General features: G+C 42.8%; 1 protein-coding gene across 3 annotated transcripts in view; it reads left to right on the top strand.

The window, feature by feature from the left end:
- The first annotated feature begins 570 nt into the window (after positions 1-570).
- The window catches only part of MDM2 (MDM2 proto-oncogene), a 38,869-nt gene continuing 17,418 nt past the window's right edge, over positions 571-22,021 (top strand). The window contains exons 1-5 of one of the 3 annotated variants that reach the window (XM_032971463.2): positions 571-699; positions 12,941-13,005; positions 15,987-16,061; positions 19,530-19,663; positions 20,625-20,695. In XM_032971463.2, the coding sequence (XP_032827354.2) occupies positions 12,952-13,005; positions 15,987-16,061; positions 19,530-19,663; positions 20,625-20,695 (334 nt within the window). In that variant the 5' untranslated portion in view covers positions 571-699; positions 12,941-12,951. The other 2 variants (XM_032971455.2, XM_032971472.2) reach the window with 2 other exon arrangements.

The raw sequence follows: 22,021 nt of genomic DNA, 5'->3' as shown, positions 1-22,021 counted from the left end.
CTACAATGCGTTAGGCTTCCACATGCGAGGGTCACGTGACAGATTTGACGTCACAGCTCACTTGCCGTGCAAAAAATAAATGCATTAATGAGCTCCACCCACCCCTAGAAAAAACAAAAGTGTATTTTTATAATGTTTGCATGGTGTGCAGTCTGGAAAGTACCCACATGGGAAATTTCAAGTTTGTTGCATGTCGGGAAGTACGCTAAACTTTTTGAACAGACACACATATTCACAACTCTGCCTTTTATATATATGGAGATGTTTTACCCTGAGTTCGCAATGTCCTGATAGTGCATTGTCTTTGTGCTGTTCGCCTTTTTGGCCTAACACTGTTGGAGACTGGGCTCTAAAGAAAGCTGTCTCTGCTGTGGACCAATCAGTTTCAAAGACAATGCATCACATACTACCAGCCCACGTTTTTTTTGTCTGTTTGCATGCATGTTCACCACAAAGCACATGTGGCGAATGCGGGGCATGAAATCCTTGAAGAAAGGTTTCAGTTTTTGTGCATTAACGTCTTCACGCCTGCTGTTCGATTGGCAAAATCGTTGGTAAGTTGAATTGAGGCGTGTGTAATCGATCAAATTCCATTGGATGCCATTGGCGGAATCTCAGGCGTATTGGCTCCATGCGCGTTCCGGGGCCCCTCACGTCCGCCGCGTGCCCAGACCTGCCCGGGCAAGATCCTCCAACTCGGTAAGTTGAGCGGCGTTCAGCCATCCTTCGATAACCAACAGCACCTAAACAAAAATAAACTCGCAACATTTGCTATTGCGTATAAATAATGCTAAACCCAAGGCTATCAGTGTAACAAAATGTCAGGAATTGTGTTCTAAATACGGGAAGTCTGCCGAGTGGTTTTTTGTGTGTGTGTGAGCGCAGCGTCGCCTGAGTCGCTAGGCCGCACTCAAGCGCTTCGAGTTGTTGATTTCATTTGAATTTAATTCGAATTGTTTTAAGCTGTAACTTGAATGTATTGATTTTGAAATGGTGTGTTGGAATGGTTAGTTTATTGTTAAGCGAGCACAGTGGAGTTATTGAATAACAAAACGCTGCAGGCGCTTTGTTTACCTCGCCCGCGCGTGAGCCTTTTGTGTTCGAAAAGCCTGTTTAATTAGGCCTAATTTTCTAATAAAAAAAAACAACAACCCTGTCCAAAAATGTGTATTATTTGCAAACGATTGCATGTCGGTGCTCTTTTAGAGTAGCTTTAATTACGTTCTAGTCGGTAATTGAATGCAACTTTTTTGGGGTTTAAACGAATAAAACACCTTACCGCGACCGCCGCGGCCCGGTTTTGCTCGTAAACCTCGGTCTCGCCTGAATTTTGGCCGGAAATCGGGACACGCGGCCTCGCATCGGAGATCTCCCGGTCTGCGTAGGCACGTATGTTTTCATAACCGATGCCATGTAAAAATAAACACCATTTTAACAATTGCATTCGTTTAAAGTATGTATGTTTTCTTAAAGCTGAATTACGTGTTTTAAATGACGGACAATGCTGTGCGTTCCAACCCCGTTTCCTTGGGAGTCACTGAGCGTCTGCATCGGGTTCGATACCGGATGCCGCCGTCAATAATAAAGCAGCGTTTCTCTCGAGCATTTGACAAAATGCCTCATGGATACAGCAAATGCACACGTGCGTTATTTATAACACAGGTAAAGATGTTATCCAAGCCATTCTATGCGCCACCTGTCCAATCGGCTTGTGCTGTTTTTTATAAAGGCAACGCGCACATTTTTTTTACTCCACATTTTAAGACGCGCGTAGTGATGCGAATGGATTACTGAATGTGCTTATTCCAATCAAATGTGTTACGTGTTACCTACCCAGTGTTATTCTTCAGAGCACAACACGTGTGCTATGAAAAAGGGACGTTGCCCATAAATTCTCCTGTTATATAGTTGCATTTTTAGACTGTTATTGACGAATGAGCTTTTTTCCCCATTGTACTTGTGCAGCACTGCCAACGCAACGTCATCAAATAATATTGTATGTGTTGTATGCAACTGCATTTTACTTATTGAATGTACCTCTGTTAATTGTTTATAAAAGGGTTTCTGTAATGCACTGTATGTTATTTATTATGAATCGATGTAAAGTTTGTATTAGTGAGTGTTTGTTTATTAATGTAGCAAGTATTTAAGTGTATGTATGCTGGTGAAGTGTAACATTGATTACAATTTAAAATAACGTGCTCACGTTTGGCGAATCGTACGCCTTGTTCGAAAACTCGGAGGCACGGAACCAGAGGTCAAAAGAGTCCCCCCCCCCCCCCTCGTATACCATCCTGAACCGGTGAGCCTTGAGCGCGTGCTTGAAGGTTGATGATGCTTGGATGCAGTGTGTGTGCAGGGGGAGATGGGATTGGGTAAATATATATGAGAAAGTTTGGGACTATAGTCAGGAGCAGACTCATGTCGACCGTTACTCTCACACAGATGCGTCGAAGGTCGTTTTTTTTCTTTGTAGTTGTGTTTGAGCAATTGTTTGTTGCTTGTCTTTGTGGCTGTTTTGTGTGAGCAGTTGTATTTGCATATGTAGTTGTTAGGGAACTTTTTATGGTGTGTAATTGTGGTTGGTTCTGATTTAAGTTGTGGCGGTGTATGGTTTTAGTTGGAGTCGTCGTGGTGTATGGTTGTGGTTCTTTGAGCTCTTTTGGTATACAATTGTGGTTGTTTGCGCAGTTAGCATTTAATTCTACCACGTCATCAGCTTTAACATTCCGAGCATACATCGACATTCCTAGCAAAGAAAGCTGTCTGGTGTGGACCAATCCGTTTCAAAGACAATGCACATACTGTCAGAGCATGTTTTTTTGTTTGCATTTTCATCACAAGTATATGTGTTTTAATGCAGACATGATTCCTTGCAAAGGTTTCAGTTTGGTGAGAATTTTATTGTGTTCTTTTATTTTATAAATTTATTATTTTATTCTCATTCTACGTGACTTTACCGAAATAATCAAAGAAGATCTTAACACCTGTGTTATTGCCAGCAAGGCAAAAACCCTACAGTATTATAATTCCTAGCATAGTTAATATGGCTGTACTACAAAGTTTTAAAACGAACAATATTGCGTTTCCACAGAGCGACATCAATACACACATTTCACTCTCGTGCATTCTTTTCTTGCAGGCCTCTCGCTGTTGTCACTAAATGCTGAGTTAATTTTATGGAGGTGGACACCCACATCACAAACGAGGGTGTGCACCTCATCAGACACGGCTGGCCTACTTAAAAGGAGAAGTGTTAGTAGTAGCCGTAGACAACATTGGGCGGATGTGCCATGAGGCCCTGACATAATCTTGATTTTGTAAATCGCCTTTCCTAACGAAATCTGAACAAAACCTAGGTTTTAAACATAAAAAACCTATAGGCAATACTGCATGAGTGTTAAGATTGTAATCTAATATTCGCTGTAAAGAATTACAATGGAAAGCTGCAGCCAGAGAGGGAGGAGCCAAGTGTGTGGGTGTGACCAGGTGTATGATTGACAGCTCTGTTTAAGACACTTTTCCAAGGCCAAAAGCTGTTCAGCTTCTCACGCATTGAGACAGGAGCAACTAAACAGGAAGTGAATGTAATTTAAAAACAGGTCCAATAAACTCAGTGTTGTATTAACTTTTGAGCTTTAATGGGAGGTTTACATTATATGATAGAGCTTTATTCACTGGAGAATTTTTGTTATCAAAGGTGTTTTTTAAATGTGCTGTTTTCTCTGTATATATTTGTTTAGTGATGGTTACATGCATTGTATGCGGGGTGGATTGTGCATATTGAACGTCTGCAAACGTGAAAGCGGTGGTGCTTACAGCTTTCAACTTGGGGGGGACCATTACATTTCCACTTTGACCTTTATAAGGAATTTCAATAAGCCTTTTTGACCTTTATAGGGTATTTAAATTTTAACCTTTCCGTAATGGATATTTTTGCTACGTCCACCTTTTATAGGGGTGATGATGGTCTGGAAGCAATGTAAGAAAGCTGCATTTTTTATTTCATTATATGGCTATGTTAGCGTGTCATGTACATATCTACAAAATAAATTTGTATCACCTTGCGTATACAGAGCTTGGCTATGCACTGCTGTGGTAGTGCTTGGTAAATTTGAAGGTTGCAAATTCAAATACCAATCAATTCCATCCAGATCCTAGGTCGAGGAAATGTTTACCCCTTTACAGGAAGTTAGCAGTGGTTGCGCGATTGAAATACAAATTAACTTGGAATTTCCACCTGTAGATCAGGACCTGCTCGTTTGAGCATGAGACAAATTTTAGACTTTTTGAAATTGCAAAGTAAGTTTAGAGCCCTACACATTAAAAACTACCATGGCTTGGTATGTGATAGGTGTTGTGCAAGGAAGTACTTGCCTGGCGCCCTGAGTACTCTTTCAAAAGTGGGTTTACAGATGCTGTGTTTTTGACGATACACACCGCTCCTGGGTTTCTGTTTGCTCTGTGGACATTACGTAGAAAAAAAAGTAATCACCAGCCGTGATTTATCCATTGCTGGTTGAAACTCGCCCAGGCTGTTGCCATCTCTTGCGATGCAATAATCTGACTGGCTCCTGCACATGAGCTGATTTAATCCCTTTACCTCTGTGGAAAACATCCTATCGGGCATATGCTAGTTAGACACAAAATTTATATTGTTTAGAAAAGGGGGCTTTGGCAGGACATGTCCCGATGAAGGGAAATTGGCTGGTGGTCGAGACTGAACTACGGAGTGGCAACCAAAGTTATGGAAAAGTTACTGATCCCCATTTAAATGTGAAGTTAGCCACCTAAAATGTCTAAAATAATGGTGACAGGGCTTTACTTCAGCTGGAGTTGTCCTAGGCTGAGCTCTGGAAAATATTTCCTCTCCCTCTGCCATTCAGGGAGGAGGGGAGCAGGGTTGGAGGGGGGGCAGGGCATCTGGCGCGGGGGGGGGGGTCCTAGAAAATAATGAATGCGAACTTGAGCCCTGGAATTGGTCTTTTTGGATATGTCTAAAGGAGTTGCTATGGCTTTGTATCAATGTGGTTGTCATGAGTTTGTGAGAACGGGTGGACTTTGAGCAGAGTACCTTCAACACAGTGCTTTAAAACACATACAAGGCTTTTAAACACATACAAGGCTTTTAAACACATAAGGCGTGAGAAGACGGGCAGGTCCCCACACGCAGTGAGCTAGCCCGGGCAAGGCCCTGCCCTCACGACCCCACAGGCATGTGAACACCCTAATTAGTCACCGCCTGCTTTGTTAAAATAATTTTTCCAGCCTTGATGGCGCCTGCCAGGCACAGCTTTGAGGGGGTGGGGTTGGTGGATCGTGATGATCATTGTGAGTGCTTGTGACAATTCCAACCTCCTTGGCTAAGAAGCTGCTGCTTGTTTTAGGCACTTGTATGCAACATTTGAGTTGAGTGTTTCTTTGATTAATCGAGTTCCTCCCATATTTACGGATACTCAGGGTAAGTCGTTGAATAAACATTCCAAGCTTACGATTAGAAAGCGTCGGGAGACTCGGTGAGGCTTTCCTGGGTAAACAAAGGACTGTTTTTACATTCGTTATTTGAAAAGACCGTACCACCTTTGACATCGGTGCTATACTATAATACAAAACGTAATAAGCGAACGTGTTGTCATCTTTTCACCTTTGGCCCTCCTTCAGAGCCTCTGCCTGAAACAGTCTTTATTTGTTTATTAAAAAATGCTGTGTTAATGATAATGGCATTGAGTTATTTTGATTAGTTTTTTGGTTTTAAGCATAGAATCGACCTTTTGCCACATTTTATAGTTTTAGTCCTTAAAACTCAGTAGAATGTAAATCAGTCATTATCTCTATATGTATATCTTGATATGGTCTTCGTGTTTATATAGTTAGAAAAGCATCACTAAATGTTATCTTTACTCTGCCATCATTGAAGGTAATAATTATTTTGCACACGCCAACATTTGTCATTGCACAGGCAGATCCTTGTTATAGGAATGTGGACTTTTCCCAACTCGCTCAAAGCTGTGGATATGAGCACGGCACAACGCTCGTAGTCAGATACACTTTGATTGCAAAAACATATCTTAAGTAGCCCAACTGTTATTTTTTATTTCTCCAGCAATATTTGTAATTAGGCCCACACTTTTTCAATTGATGTCACAGTTCTCATTTGCTCTGAGTAAAGGGCATCTCCGGGGTGGGGCACTGGCTGGAGTGTTGTGGGAGTAAGATTTTTTTTCGGTGGTGGGGGTTGGGGTTGATGATGGATCATTAGCAGAAGGTGTTGATGGAAGATTTGCACTGGTTTGGGGGACATCAAATGAGAGGAGCTTCCGGGGATGTGGTGAATAGTTGTGAGGTTTGAAGCTAGCCGAGTGGGTGGTCAGCATTGTTGTGTACTCTGTTACGTTTGTTTTCGTTTCATTACGTTCTTTTAATTGCGTTTAGGGGCGACCGTTCATGCTTTGAATGGTTTATAATTGAAATGTTAAGCTTTATTCATATTCTTTGGCATTATTGTACCACAAGAGCTTACACTTCATATCTATTCATGCCACATTTTTTAAAATATATTCATTTAAAATAAATCGTGTGTCAGTACTTGGGTAATTTACGAACAAGAATCAATACATTAACTTATAAGAGATTTGTTAAGTTATTAAAATTTAATCACATTGAATCCATTACCCAGTCTTTCAAATACATGTATCCCGCTATATTTTTTAAATAAAGCAAACAATGGATAATCACTGGAACTCAATATATTTTTGTTGGAATTGGAGGAGGATTTGTCTTACTTCCTGGCCATTTGTTGTATATTTAACAATTTATCAAATACACCGAATAGAAGTAAGGTGGTGAGACGCTATAGTTTTTTTACAATTGAGACTTGGGAACTTCCTGGGGAATGGGGCCATTGGTTGTGGTGTTTGTCAGTATGCAGTGAAGTGGAGGCCATGTGATATAGTCTTGGCAGAAAAGTGTAAAGTTAGGACATCTGTGTGGGGGAGTACTGGTGAAGTGATTAGTACACTACTCTCCACCCATCGGACCTGAGTTCGATTCCCAGCCAAGGCTACCCCTCATGCTTGCAATCTTTGTCATCCTCTGTGTGTGATATGTCTTTGTGTTGGACTGTGTATGTGAGCATGTGTTGTGAATGTGCCGTAGTGTAGCGGTTCGCTACGAACCCAGCAACTCGAGTTCGAGTCACACTCATGGCCAACGCCAGTGACTTATGTGGACTGGTCCTGGGCCTCCCCTTGGTCCACTCCGCCTAAAATGAGTACCTGTTACGATGTGTAAACATCGCCCCAAGGAAGACAATGGCGGCTGGGCGTGTGCTGGCCACACACCCCCTCCTATACAGTGCCGGCCTGCATAGGTGCTTGCTAACAGCATTTGCCTCAAAAGTCGGCTCAGGCTATTTGGGCTATGTCTTTGTGTGCGGATGTGTGTGGGCAGGTGTGTGAACATGTGTGTGCGTGTCTCTGCGTTTGTGTGTGGACATGTCTGGGCACATGCCGGATAAGTCACACGGACCAGCTGAAACCAGCCCACTTTCCTGCATGAGTCACTGGGGACTAGGGTCAAGCTGTTATAAGGGTGCACGCGTTTGAGATTTTTTTCTCTTCTTCTGCCCACCGAGGCTCACGCCTCTTTGCGCCTACTCCGACCCCTTTTGGGACGGCCAGTCTTTTGTCAGTGCAGCCAATTTACAGGTTGCAGCACGTAAGTACAGCTGACTGCCTAAGCACGGACCGCATCTCTGCAGATCCTGTTTAAGAGCTTATCGTTTTTTAGCCGTATTTTCCCACTTGCAGGGTTAGCAGTACTAAATTCCTTTTGATTCTGTGCATATTTCACATAACTGCTTAACGCAATTGTTTGTTGCTTTATTTAGTGCGTTATACAGATGCAGCAATATAACGAGTTATTGCCAGGTTTGCACTTCAAGTAAGTGGTTAATAATAAGGACATTGTGCCTTACAAAAGTGCGATTTGTTCTGAATTCCATGCCCAGGATTTAGGAATGCTGATTTGTACATTATATTGATGTACGTCTTGGAATTGTTGGTGTGTGGATTTTCCATTTCAGGAGGATATTTTATTTTTTGTAATAAAATATTTTGTCGTATTTGTTTGGGTCTACGAATATTTAAGGATTAGGTGACCACTAACCATTTTGCCACTACTCGACTCATTACTCTGTTGAATTTTTGTTGAGATTATGCAATCTAACAAGTTGCGGTGAGTCACAAAGCAGGGGAATGCTTTCAGACTTTGTGGAGTTTGAGTTATAATATTAAGACCTCCCTAATATGTTGTTTCAGACTTTAAAGCTGAAAAAGGGAACATGCAGATTTTCTCATGATTAACATATGATCCACATATAAACTGAGTTCACATCTATCCCGAAGTTGGGCCTTCCTGAATGGGAATGGCAATAGATTCATTTGATAGTGTGAAGAGAAGAAGAAATAATGGACAATGATTTTCATACATCCATGAAGAATAGATATAGAAACTGCCTCTTCTACACAGAGAAAGCCTTCTTTCCATCCAGGGTAATAGCGTATGTTTCCATCTTTGGGCTACAGTGAGGGAAAAAAAGTATTTGATCCCCTGCTGATTTTGTACGTTTGCCCACTGACAAAGAAATGATCAGTCTATAATTTTAATGGTAGGTTTATTTTAACAGTGAGAGACAGAATAACAACAAAAAATCCAGAAAAACGCATGTCAAAAATGTTATAAATTGATTTGCATTTTAATGAGGGAAATAAGTATTTGACCCCTCTGCAAAACATGACTTAGTACTTGGTGGCAAAACCCTTGTTGGCAATCACAGACGTCAGACTTGTAGTTGGCCACCAGGTTTGCACACATCTCAGGAGGGATTTTGTCCCACTCCTCTTTGCAGATCTTCTTCAAGTCATTAAGGTTTCGAGGCTGACTTTTGGAAACTCGAACCTTCAGCTCCCTCCACAGATTGTCTATGGGATTAAGGTCTGGAGATTGGCTATGCCACTCCAGGACCTTAATGTGCTTCTTCTTGAGTCACTCCTTTGTTGACTTGGCCGTGTGTTTCGGGTCATTGTCATGCTGGAATACCCATTCACGACCCATTTTCAATGCTCTGGCTGAGGGAAGGAGGTTCTCACCCAAGATTTGACGGTACGTTGTCCTGTCCCCTTAGCAGAAAAACACCCCCAAAGCATAATGTTTCCACCTCCATGTTTGACGGTGGGGATGGTGTTCTTGGGGTCATAGGCAGCATTCCTGCTCCTCCAAACACGGTGAGTTGAGTTGATGCCAAAGAGTTCCAATTTGGTCTCATCTGACCACAACACTTTCACCCAGTTGTCCTCTGAATCATTCAGATGTTCATTGGCAAACTTCAGACGGGCATGTATATGTGCTTTCTTGAGCAGAGGGACCTTGCGGGCGCTGCAGAATTTCAGTCCTTCGCGGCGTAGTGTGTTACCAATTGTTTTCCTAGTGACTATGGTCCCAGCAGCCTTGAGATCATTGACAAGATCCTCCCGTGTAGTTCTGGGCTGAGTCCTCACCGTTCTCATGATCATTGCAACTCCACGAGGTGAGATCTTGCATGGAGCCCCAGGCCGAGGGAGATTGACAGTTCTTTTGTGTTTCTTCCATTTGCGAATTATTGCACCAACTGTTGTCACCTTCTCACCAAGCTGATTGGCAATGGTCTTGTAGCCCATTCCTGCCTTGTGTAGGTCTACAATCTTGTCCCTGACATCCTTGGAGAGCTCTTTGGTCTTGGCCATGGTGGAGAGTTTGAAATCTGATTGATTGCTTCTGTGGACAGGTGCCTTTTATCCAGGTAACAAGCTGAGATTAGGAGCACTCCCTTTAAGAGTGTGCTCCTAATCTCAGCTCGTTACCTGTATAAAAGACACCTGGGAGCCAGAAATCTTTCTGATTGAGAGGGATCAAATACTTATTTCCCTCATTAAAATGCAAATCAATTTATAACATTTTTGACAGGCATGTTTCTGTATTTTGTTGTTGTTATTCTGTCTGTCACTGTTCAAATAAACCTACCATTAAAATTATAGACTGATAATTTCTTTGTCAGTGGGCAAGCGTACAAAATCAGCAGGGGATCAAATACTTTTTTCCCTCACTGTATGTCTTGAGTTCATTCTATTTCTTACATTACTTGTCAAAATTTTTAAAAAATAAATATAGTTTGGTGACATATTATGCGTGGGAGCACTATTTCTAAACTTAACACCCTAGCCTTAGCTAACATTTTTTTACTTGGTATTTAGCAGCTATATTTGGTGGCAGTTCTATTTATAACTTGGAGGCGTGTCAAGCTTGTGAAGGCGTGTTGTTATGGCTTCTTGCTTGCAGCGGGTTGGGGGTAGGTAGATGGCCAACATTGATTGAGTTATTCTACAGAGCCTGCAAGTGTTTTGAGAAACGTGGACCCGAATGCACAACGCGGTTCTCGTCAGCGATCCATCTCGACCGTGTGTCCAGTGGGCATTCCTGAACTCACAGTGGGCGATCCTGTAACCGCTTCTGTGAGTCCTGGTAGAGCGATTGATGTGGCGAAAAGGGTCCTCTTCTGATTGTGAATGCACGTGACATTGGGGATGTAGGAGTGGAATAATATTGCCTGTGAAGGATCCGGTTTATCTGTGCAGCCATTTGAGTTTTGTTTAGGGTACAACCCTTTTAACGTATGGTACATGTGATAGAGATTTTGCTCAGGTTTTTGTGTGCACGTTGTCGAATTTATTTTCTAGTTGTATAATTAATTTGTTGGAGTCCCGACTTTCTCATGAGTACATATAAATATGAATATTCCTTAAAGGTGTACTGTTAATGACGTGATGAATGATCTTGAGAGGTGGATGTCGATGCCTTGGCATCAACCTGGAGGAAGTGATTGTCTTCTTAGTCGGTTTAGCCAGCGGGTGTCGGTCCTTGAGTAATTCTCTGTGGAGGTACCATAATGTATGTACTAGTGAGTTAAAAGCAGAGGTCATGTCCTAGAGTGTATGGAGACAGAGAAGTCTGTTCTTGACAAGGTTTCATGAGCTCTTGCATATTACACAATAATTTCCATTTCATCCATGATTGTCTAAGAGTTAAGTCCCTAGTGCAGCCCTAGTGAAGGAGTATGGGGGAGCTTCTGGACATAAATGAAATGTAACCAAGTCGGAATTAATGCCCCTATCACCAATATCCCCTAAACCCCCAGAGAGCCTGTTGCCCTTTAAGTGGTCTTCATCCCACATCAAATATCTCGGCGTTACGGTCCCTTCCTCATTGCTCTTCCGGAATAATTTCCACTCCCCTGGCTTCAGGTGATGGGTGCCTCCCCGAGGTAATTTTTCGGGTGCCCCACTGTAAAATTTCGTTGTTTTTTTTTGAATCGCAAACTTGCACGCATCGATTACCCCTCTCTCTCACTCTACCGGTGAAGAAGGGCGCTCTTGACTCTCCCGGACTTATTGAAATACCATAGGGCGGTAGCCCTTCAGAACATGGAACGCTAGTTGGATCCTACGAAAATTAGGAAGAGGAGTATGTAAGGCCGTGCTCCCTCGCTGGGTTTTTTCCTTGCCTTGCCCAGAGGTAGACCCCGGAGCATAGAATCTGGCGTGGACGCTCTCTTCGACGCTGGGGATTTGCAAAGGGATAGACGTATCCCCTTCCCAGTTCCTCTCCATAGAAGATCGTTTTTCTGGGGTAATCCGACTTTGAATGTCGGGGGGAAGGTGATGATGTGGGCTAGCTGGAGTGAGTCCGGCATGGAAATTGTAGGTTATTTCTTGTCTAAGGCGGGCAGTGTGCTGTCCTTTAGTCAGGTGCAGGCTAAGGATAATATCTGGCGCTCCCATTAAAAAATATATTTATAGATCAGAGACGCGATTGTGAAAGCCCCCGGAAATAATCTTAGCAATTTATTTTACCCAATCATAGAATATGGACTGGCTAGAGGCCTATCGCCTGATGTATGGCGAGGGCTCCCGAACCAGGCTGGTCTCTCGGAAACTTTGGAATAGGTGTCTGTCCTATGAGATCCACCTGCAGAAATGGACACATTTGTTGGGCCCCTTAATCTGGCCCAAGATCGTTTCTACTAAGGCTTATCCAGATTAAGTTCATACATGGCACCTACATTACATAGATGCTCTCCGGGCATGGTCCACTCCTACCTTCATGCCTTCTGGTTATGCCTGGACATAGTAAAACTTTATTTGGAAACCATAGACTTTTTAAACAGTATTTATGGCACTAATCTCACCTCTTCAGTTGAAACCACTCTGTGAGGCCTGAAGCCGGACGCTTTGTTGAAGCACGGTGGTGAGATGTTAACTACCTCACTTGGTATGGAGGAGGGCGTGGTTCGATCCCGACTATGACGTTTGTATATTTGGAGTTTGCATGTTCTCCCCGTGGTCGCATGGATTTTTCTGAGTCCTCCGGCTGCGATTACATTTTCACGAAATCAGTCACTTCATTCAGCTATCATTTGTGGCCAAGTCGCTTCTGAAAAAGAGCTATGTAGCTCAGTGGGCCTTACCTGGTAGAAATTTTTTTAGTATTTATGATCTCGGAGCACTAGAAAATTGACAATTTGGAATAAATGTAGTTTCATTGATCAGAAAAGCTGCAACAATCCCCAATCCAAAATGCTTTAACTTATCCTCGACAACATACATATATTTATCATCCTTTCTCCTGTCATAATTAACGTGTCTCCTTTATGTGTGTAACGTTGCTACTTTAATGAATAAATGGCGTTGCAGTGGTTATTACATCGTGCTACAATCTGTAAAAGTCAAGTTCAGTTCCGGACCATGATGCAAAACAACACCACACTTAATTGGTGGTGATTATCAGGCTCGATCATCACTGTGCCTAAGGCTAACCGACATGTCCCTGTCTCTGTGTGTCTCTGCAGTTGTAATCATAATGAGTGCCAGCCCCTCCGCCTCTTCGGCTTCAGGAGTTCGTAAGGAAGATCTGGTAAGTGTTTGGTATTGCTTTCATCTCGCCATGTGTTTACAATATGTTTGAGAAAATCGCTTTAGGCTGAGTGTTGTTTCGGGTTTGAGTGGGTTGTTGGGTAAGCCGCATGTTGTGAACACAGCCAGGTCGCATAAGTTAGGGAATCTATATTCTTGGTTCTTTCGGTAAAGTCACGTAGAAGGCAAACCGTAAAATAATAAAAGAAAGAACCAAGAATATGAATCGCTGCAGTCATGAAAGCTTTAAATCAAAATTTAGGGAATCTAGATGAGGAACAACAGCCGGAGATGTTTCCACTGCAGTAAGTGGATTGTATGCAGTCTTCATGTGTCTGGACTTAATAGCCTAGACTTTCCAGTTCAGATTGTCTATATTAATAAAGACTTGATCCTTTTACATTGTATACAGTGTTTGCTTGCTGGTTACCTGCAGTTTTCCCACGATTGAAATGTGCTTTTTGTGAGCTTTCAGCATTAAGGGTAAGCCTCATGCATGAGATAAATGTTTGTCACGAACAGTAAGACAGTGATTACAAGCATTCTATGCCAGTGCTGCAAATAGATTTGTTGCGTGCACTTCATGGCTGGGTTGTTAAGTAACTGGGTCGTCTTGCGTCATTTGTTGTGTACATGTGACTTCTGTGTGTCTGCCTGCTGATGTATACTTATAGTAGATTATATCAGCTATGCCAAATTTACCAATGCATTCCAATTGCCTGGCTATTCTGGGAAGAAAGGAGACACTGAGAGGGGAAGGAAGGTAGTATCTGGTGTCATAAGGTTTTGGGAAATCCTTGGTATTGATCAATAATAATGATAGTTCAACAGCACTGTCAATCCACTAGTAGATAAAGGTCACCCCTTGCTTTCCGAGCGTGCAAGTAGATAATGGGTGGGGAAATCCAGAGCCAGTTCAGATGTCACTCGCCACTGATGTTAGTATGGCCAGGCATTGAATTCACGGCGGCGAGTTCATATAGAATTATGTTAACCTCTACGCTACCGTTCTACCCAATAACAAGGGTTTTTTTTATCCAATCTTGAGTTTTTAATCAAAGTTATTTGGGAAAAAATGCAAAAATATATGAACATAAACATTGAGAATATTTATTCAAAGACTGATATCTACCTTTTTGCTTTAACATGCATAACAAACTCCAGCAATACCTTCATTCCTATTTTGTTTAAACAATTTTCACGCGCTTCCTCTGAGCTGCGGTGTCACCTTCTCTAACACACTGGCAGTTCCATGCTGTGGACTCTGTGTATGGCCTGTCAGCTGACAGATTAAGTAAACTTGGCAAATTGAGTGAAAATGTTTTGGCATTTCCATGCAACCTTTTCTCTGTATCTCGCATTTACATGCAATATTATTGTATTTTCCATGGTACGTGCCATGCGTGTGTGTGGGTTTTCTCCCAGCACATCGCATATTAGAGAAATCACATTTAAAACATCCTGCTCTGGCCACTTTTAATTATTTAGGTACAGGCAGAACCCCACTGTGATCAATCACTGTGGCATCATTCACTGGACTCTGGCTGGAATGTATCAATACCATAGGACCATTGCTTGATGATTACTGTCAAACATCTGCGAGGGAGGCTTTAAAACGTCTTGTATCCAAAATTGGTGTGATTTTTGTTGGACTCTGTCCTTGCTGTTTCTATGTCCAATGTCCTTAGGTTCCCACAACTCGAAGAGTCACCTAAGGTTGAAGGTGTTAATCTCTTAGCTCGGTTTACTGCGTTGGTAAAGAGGGAGGGGTTGGGATTATCACTCTCGTTGAGATGGTAGGGGGTGAGGGGTGGTGGATGTTGTTCAAAGCGGAAGATGAAAGTGGAAGTTTCCTTGACCACAATATTTATTTTACGATCGAGTCCGGTGAGTTGATTGCAACTATAAATCCAGGCTTTTATCGATTGTAAAGTCGACACAAAGGGTTGGCATCGCTCAAGTGTTGTACCAATCAACGATCTTGCATTTCAGCAACGTGTCGCGTTGGTTATTGTCGGCTAGGGCATGCACACATGCAAAATGTCTTTGTGACCTTGCCTAGGTTTGTGCTTATTCCACTTGTGAGTCTCTGATCAGTTTCTGAGGACTTTACAAGACTTGCACTATACTGCACTTTGTGTTCACCACCTGAGCGAAAAAAGCAGCGCTTTGTTGCACGAAGGTTGCTTGATGCGGCTGATGCACCCAGGGGTGGGAGGGGGATGTAAATTGGTTTAGCTAGGCTGTGTAATTAAAATCAAGATTTCAAGTGAATTTCTGTGTGATTGTCCCATTGTATTTGGTGGCCGCTTGATGGCCGGTCGGCCCTGGTAGTACGTATTATCATGGTTCTGGAATGTTTATGATGTTATGGGCCTGCTTTGAATATCATGAGACCTGAGCAGCACGAGAATGGCCTGGGAACAGTCTGGTTAAAATGTGGTGTTCATTGTGACGTGGAAACGAGGAATTTGTGCACCGCTCGCATGTTGCTCGGATGGCTTACTGAGCAGTGTAGATATGTGATGCTAGACAGCACGTGCTCTGTGTCTCTGGTAAGAGAGGAAGACTGGCTGCAGGCTGTGGAATTGGTCTTAGGGATAGAACAGCTGGCTCTGTCTATGAGAGCCGCCGGGCATGTTGAGGCTTGCATGTGACACTCCACTTGCAGACAACAGTAAAATAAACCTAAGCTTTGCACAGCATGCGTGCATTGAGGGGGTTGCCCACCTGCAATGCCTCATGTCTGTGTGTTTGCTGTTTGTGTCCCTTTGCTTTGTATGTCTGCGCACGTGTGTGTTGAGCTTCTTTCGCACTGTACTTAGCCAACTGTCGGAGGTGCGTGTTTTTGGCGTGAGTGCGTCTCTTCTGTAACAATCCAGCAAGCTAAAAAGTGTGCACAATTATGATTTGTGCAAAATTTCTTTGAGGGTGATTTGAATACGAGAGTAACGTAATGATTGTGTCTTGTCTGTTCTGCAGGTAAGGCCTGTGCCTCTACTACTGCGTCTCTTGCAGTCTGTTGGTGCGAAAAGCGACACGTTCACGGTGCAGCAGGTGAAATGCCAACACTCGCGACGCCTGTCCCGAGGCATGCGCGGTATGCCGCCGCTTGCCTGGCATTGCCGAAAATCGTGCCGATTCTGCTAAAACGAAAAAAAAAACCACGTTGATGAACACTGCGACGTTTGCCACTCGTTTGAGAACTCGCTGTCAAATTTGAATGCCCTCGTCGAGCCAAAAGTGTCCGTTCAGACGAGTATTGAGGCCCAACTCATTTTCATGGGCAGCGTTGCTGTTGTTGACTTCTCACGAAGGAATATCTATTTCATTGACCTCGCCTATTCACAGCGACACCGGCTTTTAACTGAGTGGAACAACAAAATGGGAAGTGCTGCTCCTCCCTCCCCTCCTCCATTAAAGGGGGTGGGGTCATTAAGGAGTTGCCTAATTGTGCCTGCGGAGAAGGTGCAATCCATCAAGAACAGCGCCGCTTATTGTTCAACACACTTTTTCGGGAGGTACAAATGGCATCTATTTGGTGACCCCCAGAAGCCATGGACATGGTTTTACAAAATCAAGCGATGTCTATCGTTTTGCAAATGGCATACAAAAGTATCACAAAAATTTGGTAAGAAAATAAAAGCCTCATCATTTAAAACAACTTTACATATCTTTGCATTTTGTTGGCCCCAAGTTTTTAAATAGTTTTCATTACTCATTACGCTTTTTGTTTCATTACATTTTCTAAAATATTGATGAACATCCAATTATATGGCAAATTGGCGTTTTATTATAATACTTGTCAAACAAAAGTGGTGTTCAACAAAGAAACTAGGTTTTAGATAAAGATCTTGAGTCAGCTTATATGAGGATGTGTATTATTACAGTGGTTTGTTGACTGTGCTCTGAACTCGGCAACCTCAGTTCGAGTCCCGGGCAATGGCTAACATCAATGGCGGATGACATATCTTGGCTGGCCTTGCGCCCACACCACTCCCCATCACCAACTCACACTGACCAGTGTGACCAAGTATGGTCGCACAAACACCATGACTGGAATGGTGTGGTAGAGGCCTTAATCTAGTTAAGTTCTGTCATCGTAAAGGGCCGTAAATTAGACAGAAAATACGAGGCTTGCAAGACAGATGTAGGGAGTTGTAAAGCCAAGCTGTGCAAGAAAATAAAGAGGAAGATACATGTTCTGTGTTTCAGCGGGACAGCTACATGTAGTTCTGATGATGGGAGTTAGCTAGTCGTGACGGAGGCCTGTCATGAGTCACAAAAAAACATTCATGAATTATCACAGCCCTGTGGCATAGCACATGGTGTCGGGCAACAGCTCTGGAAGATGATGCACAGTATTATTTCTGGAGTAACTTCAATGCAGTGTGTCTGTTTGACCCAACACTTGGCAAGGCACCTTCTTTCGTGCCCTGTAAAGTGGTTTGCCGCAAGTCAATCATAAAACATATTTACAAGTTTTAGTCTGCAGATATGGGTTAGGCTGAATTAAGTTAAAAAAAATGTTTTATGGTATTTTGAGAAGCCATTAACAAACTTTTTAAATCATGGGTGGCTGGAACCCAGATTGTAACCCATGGTTATAGACTGCATGCTCAGACATGGTTATTATAAGTCCCTTGAGAGTCAGAGACACACCCTGCTCAATTGCTTGAACCCAGATCTCAGCATTGGTGGCTCTGTTCTCATTACTCAGCCGTTATGTGCTTGCTGAGAAGCTAGCCACCCAGGCTCAGGGCCTGTACCCAGGATCTTGATACGTCTGCCTCAGTGCTCCATCACAATCTATTACTGCGTGGAAAATCAAAGTTGTCCTATATAAAAAAACACCCCTGCCATATAAATGGGGAATTCGCACCACTGGCAATTCAGCAGAGTTGAGCATCACCCCATACCTGTTTGAGCGGGGAGGCACTTTTGACAATCGAAGAGCAGAGTTTTCAGTTTCATTTATTTGTTATAGCCCTGTGAGCCATTCGGCTCTTTAATCGGGGGCAACCGCAACAAAATAAAACATGAACAAGAAACCATCTTAAAGTGACTATGTGACTGAGCAAACAGAAAATCGAGGAAAAAACAGCAAAATATTCCAGAAAAAGCACCATACACCAACGCTGTGTGCAAAAAGCCCAGTGGGATGCAAGTCAAACAACAACAACCACAAGACAACTTAGGTTTAGGCCATCAGTCTAACTCCGTACTACAACAAATAAACATGACCAAACCAAAAAACTTTTCGAAATCACCAAAATAAAGCCATAAAAGCAATGTAACAGTGATCATAGGGACTGTGACCGAATTTTCACAAGAAACGACAAACAACAAGTAACACGAAACCCTGCAGCCATGGCTGGCTGCATTAGTCACTCCACAACAGCAGGAGCATCAGTCGGAGTATCACATTTTTAAATGCACCTTTAAGGTCAGCACACTAAATCAAAATACAGCGGTCATCCGGAACGAGACATTTTATTTTAGGCCACTGAATAGCAGTGGCAGCTAGGGGTGTACAACTCCTCTATAGCAGTGTTAAGTGAAGATCTCATAGGTAGTGATTCAAGTTGGAGTTTATTGGCAATAGCATTCCAGACCCTGGGGGCATCAATAGCAGAGGCTCTTCCTCCAGTATTTGTACGGCAATAGGGAATGTGAAGCTGGTAAATGAGCGAAGACCTTAGGTCAAATTTGTTCTTTGAAACAGAGGAGGTCCAGCAGGTAGTCTGCGGATTTTTTTGTAAGTGCATCGTGAATAAATAAGATCTGATGCACAAGCCGTCGATCATTAAGAGAAGTTAAGTTTGACCCAATGTAGAGATCACAGTGGTGAGTCCTATATGGGCAGTTTAATGCAAATCTTCAGGCCGAGTGATAAATGGAATCAAGCTTCTTCAGTGTACAGTACTTGGGGCTGATTTATACACGATGTCACAGTAAACAAGTAGAGGCAGTATGGTAGCTTTTATCAATTCCAAACGAAACATAGGGGGGAAGCAGTGCTTGTATCGATACAGAAAACCAATTTTTATTTTTGGTTTTTTACCAATATAAACAATATGATCTTCAAAATTCAGTTTTGAATCCAGGATGACCCCAAGATACTTATAAATCTTGACTTGCTCTATTTGTTAATTATTTAAGGAATGTAATTTGGCAAAAATATCTTCCTGCTTTAGTCCTGGTGAGAAGCATAGCACCTTGGTTTTGGAGGTATTCAGGACTAGTTTAAGAGCAACTAGCTGATGTAGTTTGTTGAAATCACCCTGGAGCTTAACAATGACGTCATCCGGAGAGCGGCCAGCAGTAATCAGTATCGTGTCATCTGCAGAAAGATTTACCCTGGAATGATCCAGGTCAGTGCCCAAGTCATTGACAATTCAGAGCTCTAACCTAGACTATCAGCACTGCTCGCTTGGTGCACTGGCATGGTCACTATGGTCTACTATATTGAGAGATAACCCATCTTGGAGGAGGCTTCTCATTTGACGGAGGTATCCTGCGCAGGTCATACATCACCTTGGCCAGTACATCAAGACGAAGCAACTCTACGACAAGCAGAGGCAGCACATCGTGCACTGCAAGGGTGACCCTCTGGGGGAGGTGTTCGGTGTGGAGAGCTTCTCCCTCAAAGAGCCAAGGTGAGAAAGACCGCTGTGTCAAGGAGTTTGCGACCCAAGGGTTACAATAATATGTACAACAGATGACCTATAGACAGCAAAGGGCACTGTTGTAACCACTGGATCGGTCCTGTCACATGATGTGCAAGGTGTGATGGGAGAACTGATCTAATGGTCACAACTTTTCCAATTTGCCGTATAAAATCTACCTTTGCATTGTTAATATTGTTTGTGCTACAGCTTGTGCTAATTTAAAATGTTCATTTCACACATACCCTGTAAAACAATTCCGTAACTTAATTGTAATTGTACTATGATCGGTTTCAAAATATGGCTGAGCCAACATACTACAAAAGAGTGTATTATTGAACATTGGTTTATATCTGCCATATTTTTCCCATTTCTCATATGACACTGTTTTTTCTCTGATTTCTATTTGATTGCTGTATTTCACGTTATTTGATTTGGTTTTGGCAGCTTGGTTATCCAGGTCACCCTTGCATATGAAACTAATCCCGGACTATTGAGTTCTCACCTGGTTAAATAAAATAAACTCTCATTGTTTACAGAAAGTGTTATAATCGGTTTCATATGTAAACCAGCATGTGTGTGAAATGGTTGTTCAGTAGCTTGCAATCAATTATTGACTATCGGACGAACATGCACATTAACCCTCAGTTGGAGTTGCAAACGGTGAAAAATCTAATTTAACATGATGATTTTTGTTTGTGGTCATTGGTGACCAGGTTGAGACCATCCACTCGCTAGACTTGAGAATCCCGTTTAAACACTGGACCGACCGGGAGCCTGGATTCCAACACCCAGGATCTCAGCGGTGCTGACTCCATGGCTCCGACACGCCCGTCATGAATGAGCCCCCTGCGTGACAAGCAGGAGCCCCCTGGCCGCCTCGTGCGCTTGTGTTGTTGGGTCGTGCCTCTCAACTCCAGCGTTATATCAAAGATCTTTCCTGTGTCTGCAGCTCTTCCAGCGGATCGGTGGGTGCACTCCTGGCAAAGGCACTCTTTATAGCTGCGACTGACAAACGCAAAGGTGGGCTCCTCACTCGTCACTGTTGCCCTGTGCCGGGCCTCACTATCTCGCGCCCTTCCTGTTCCGCTTAAGGGACGTGGCAGCGCGTGACGCTTGGTAGTACTGCGCCCGCCAAAGAGACAATGACATAATTCTAGCCGCCATTGATTATTACGAGTCGACGGGGGTCAGTGGTAATTGACGTGAGGACACGAGGGGGTTTATGTGCAAAAGAACCATCCACAATTGCCACATTATATATTAACAAAGAGACATGATCACGGTTGATACGTCTAGCGGAGGAAGTTTACGTTTTTCCGGAATCGCTCTTTGGCAGCAAAGAACAGATGGATCTTTGGTTCCGGACTTAATAAAGTCTCGGTGCTGTCGGATGTACAGAGAGCTGAGGGGGGTGAGGTCATAACAAGACAGTAAGAGCAGCATAGGATAAAAAAGTAAATCCACCCCCAATTATACCCATTTATTTCCCCATTACACAGATATTGATGAAGGATTAAGAGAGAAGGCATTGTTTTGGTGGACAGCGGATAAGACTACTGATGAAAGTCAGTAAGCCTTTTCCGTTTAAGCAGATTGCAAAATGGTTTGGGAAAAATGGAAAATACGATTTTTTTTAAACAATGCTTTATTTGATTGGAGTGTTTACCCCCCATCATATCCTCTTTTTGACTTATGTATTGTGTATCTCAGTGTTTTGGGTGGAGTAATTGTATTTAAACTAATTTTTATTGTATTTTTTTACGCTGGTTAGAGTTTTCATGACAAGAGATGTATTAAATTTATATGAATAATTTTAACGGTTAGCCAGATATGAGTTTGTTGCGCCAGGGCTCCCCTTATAAGCGCATTTAACCGAGGTTTTATTTGATCTGCATTTATCACAATAATAATACCTATTTCAGGAGGTAATGCCCTTGGGATATTATTTTGCACGGAAGTGGAAATGTAAGTACCCCGAAAAAAAACCACGCATTTACAAGGGAACGGAAACTCAAAGGTCTGTACAGATGGGTCATGAACCCAGTTTTGGTTCACCACCTCATAGCCTAAGCAGGTTAGGAGTCTTGCAGAGCACGATTATCGTTTTGTGAACCACCAACTTCGCCTTCAAAGCGCTGCTTTAAAGGCGTGTACCACCACGCCTGTCCGTGGTCAGCAGTTGCTGTCTCGGTGGCAAATGGCTCAACTGAATGGGGTAGTGACAGCAGAATGAAGGCAAAGATTGCTTGTTTGGCGAACCAGAGATGGTTATTAAATCACATGCTTGTTACATCAAAGAGCAACGGTCTTGATGAAGTCAGTTTGTAGTCTTCTCTGTCAATATTT

Source organism: Petromyzon marinus, chromosome 3, assembly GCF_048934315.1.
Source record: "Petromyzon marinus isolate PM22_M1 ecotype Great Lakes invasive population chromosome 3, UKy_Petmar_22M1.pri1.0, whole genome shotgun sequence".
NCBI lineage: Eukaryota > Metazoa > Chordata > Hyperoartia > Petromyzontiformes > Petromyzontidae > Petromyzon > Petromyzon marinus.
This window is presented reverse-complemented; position numbering and strand designations above follow the sequence as displayed.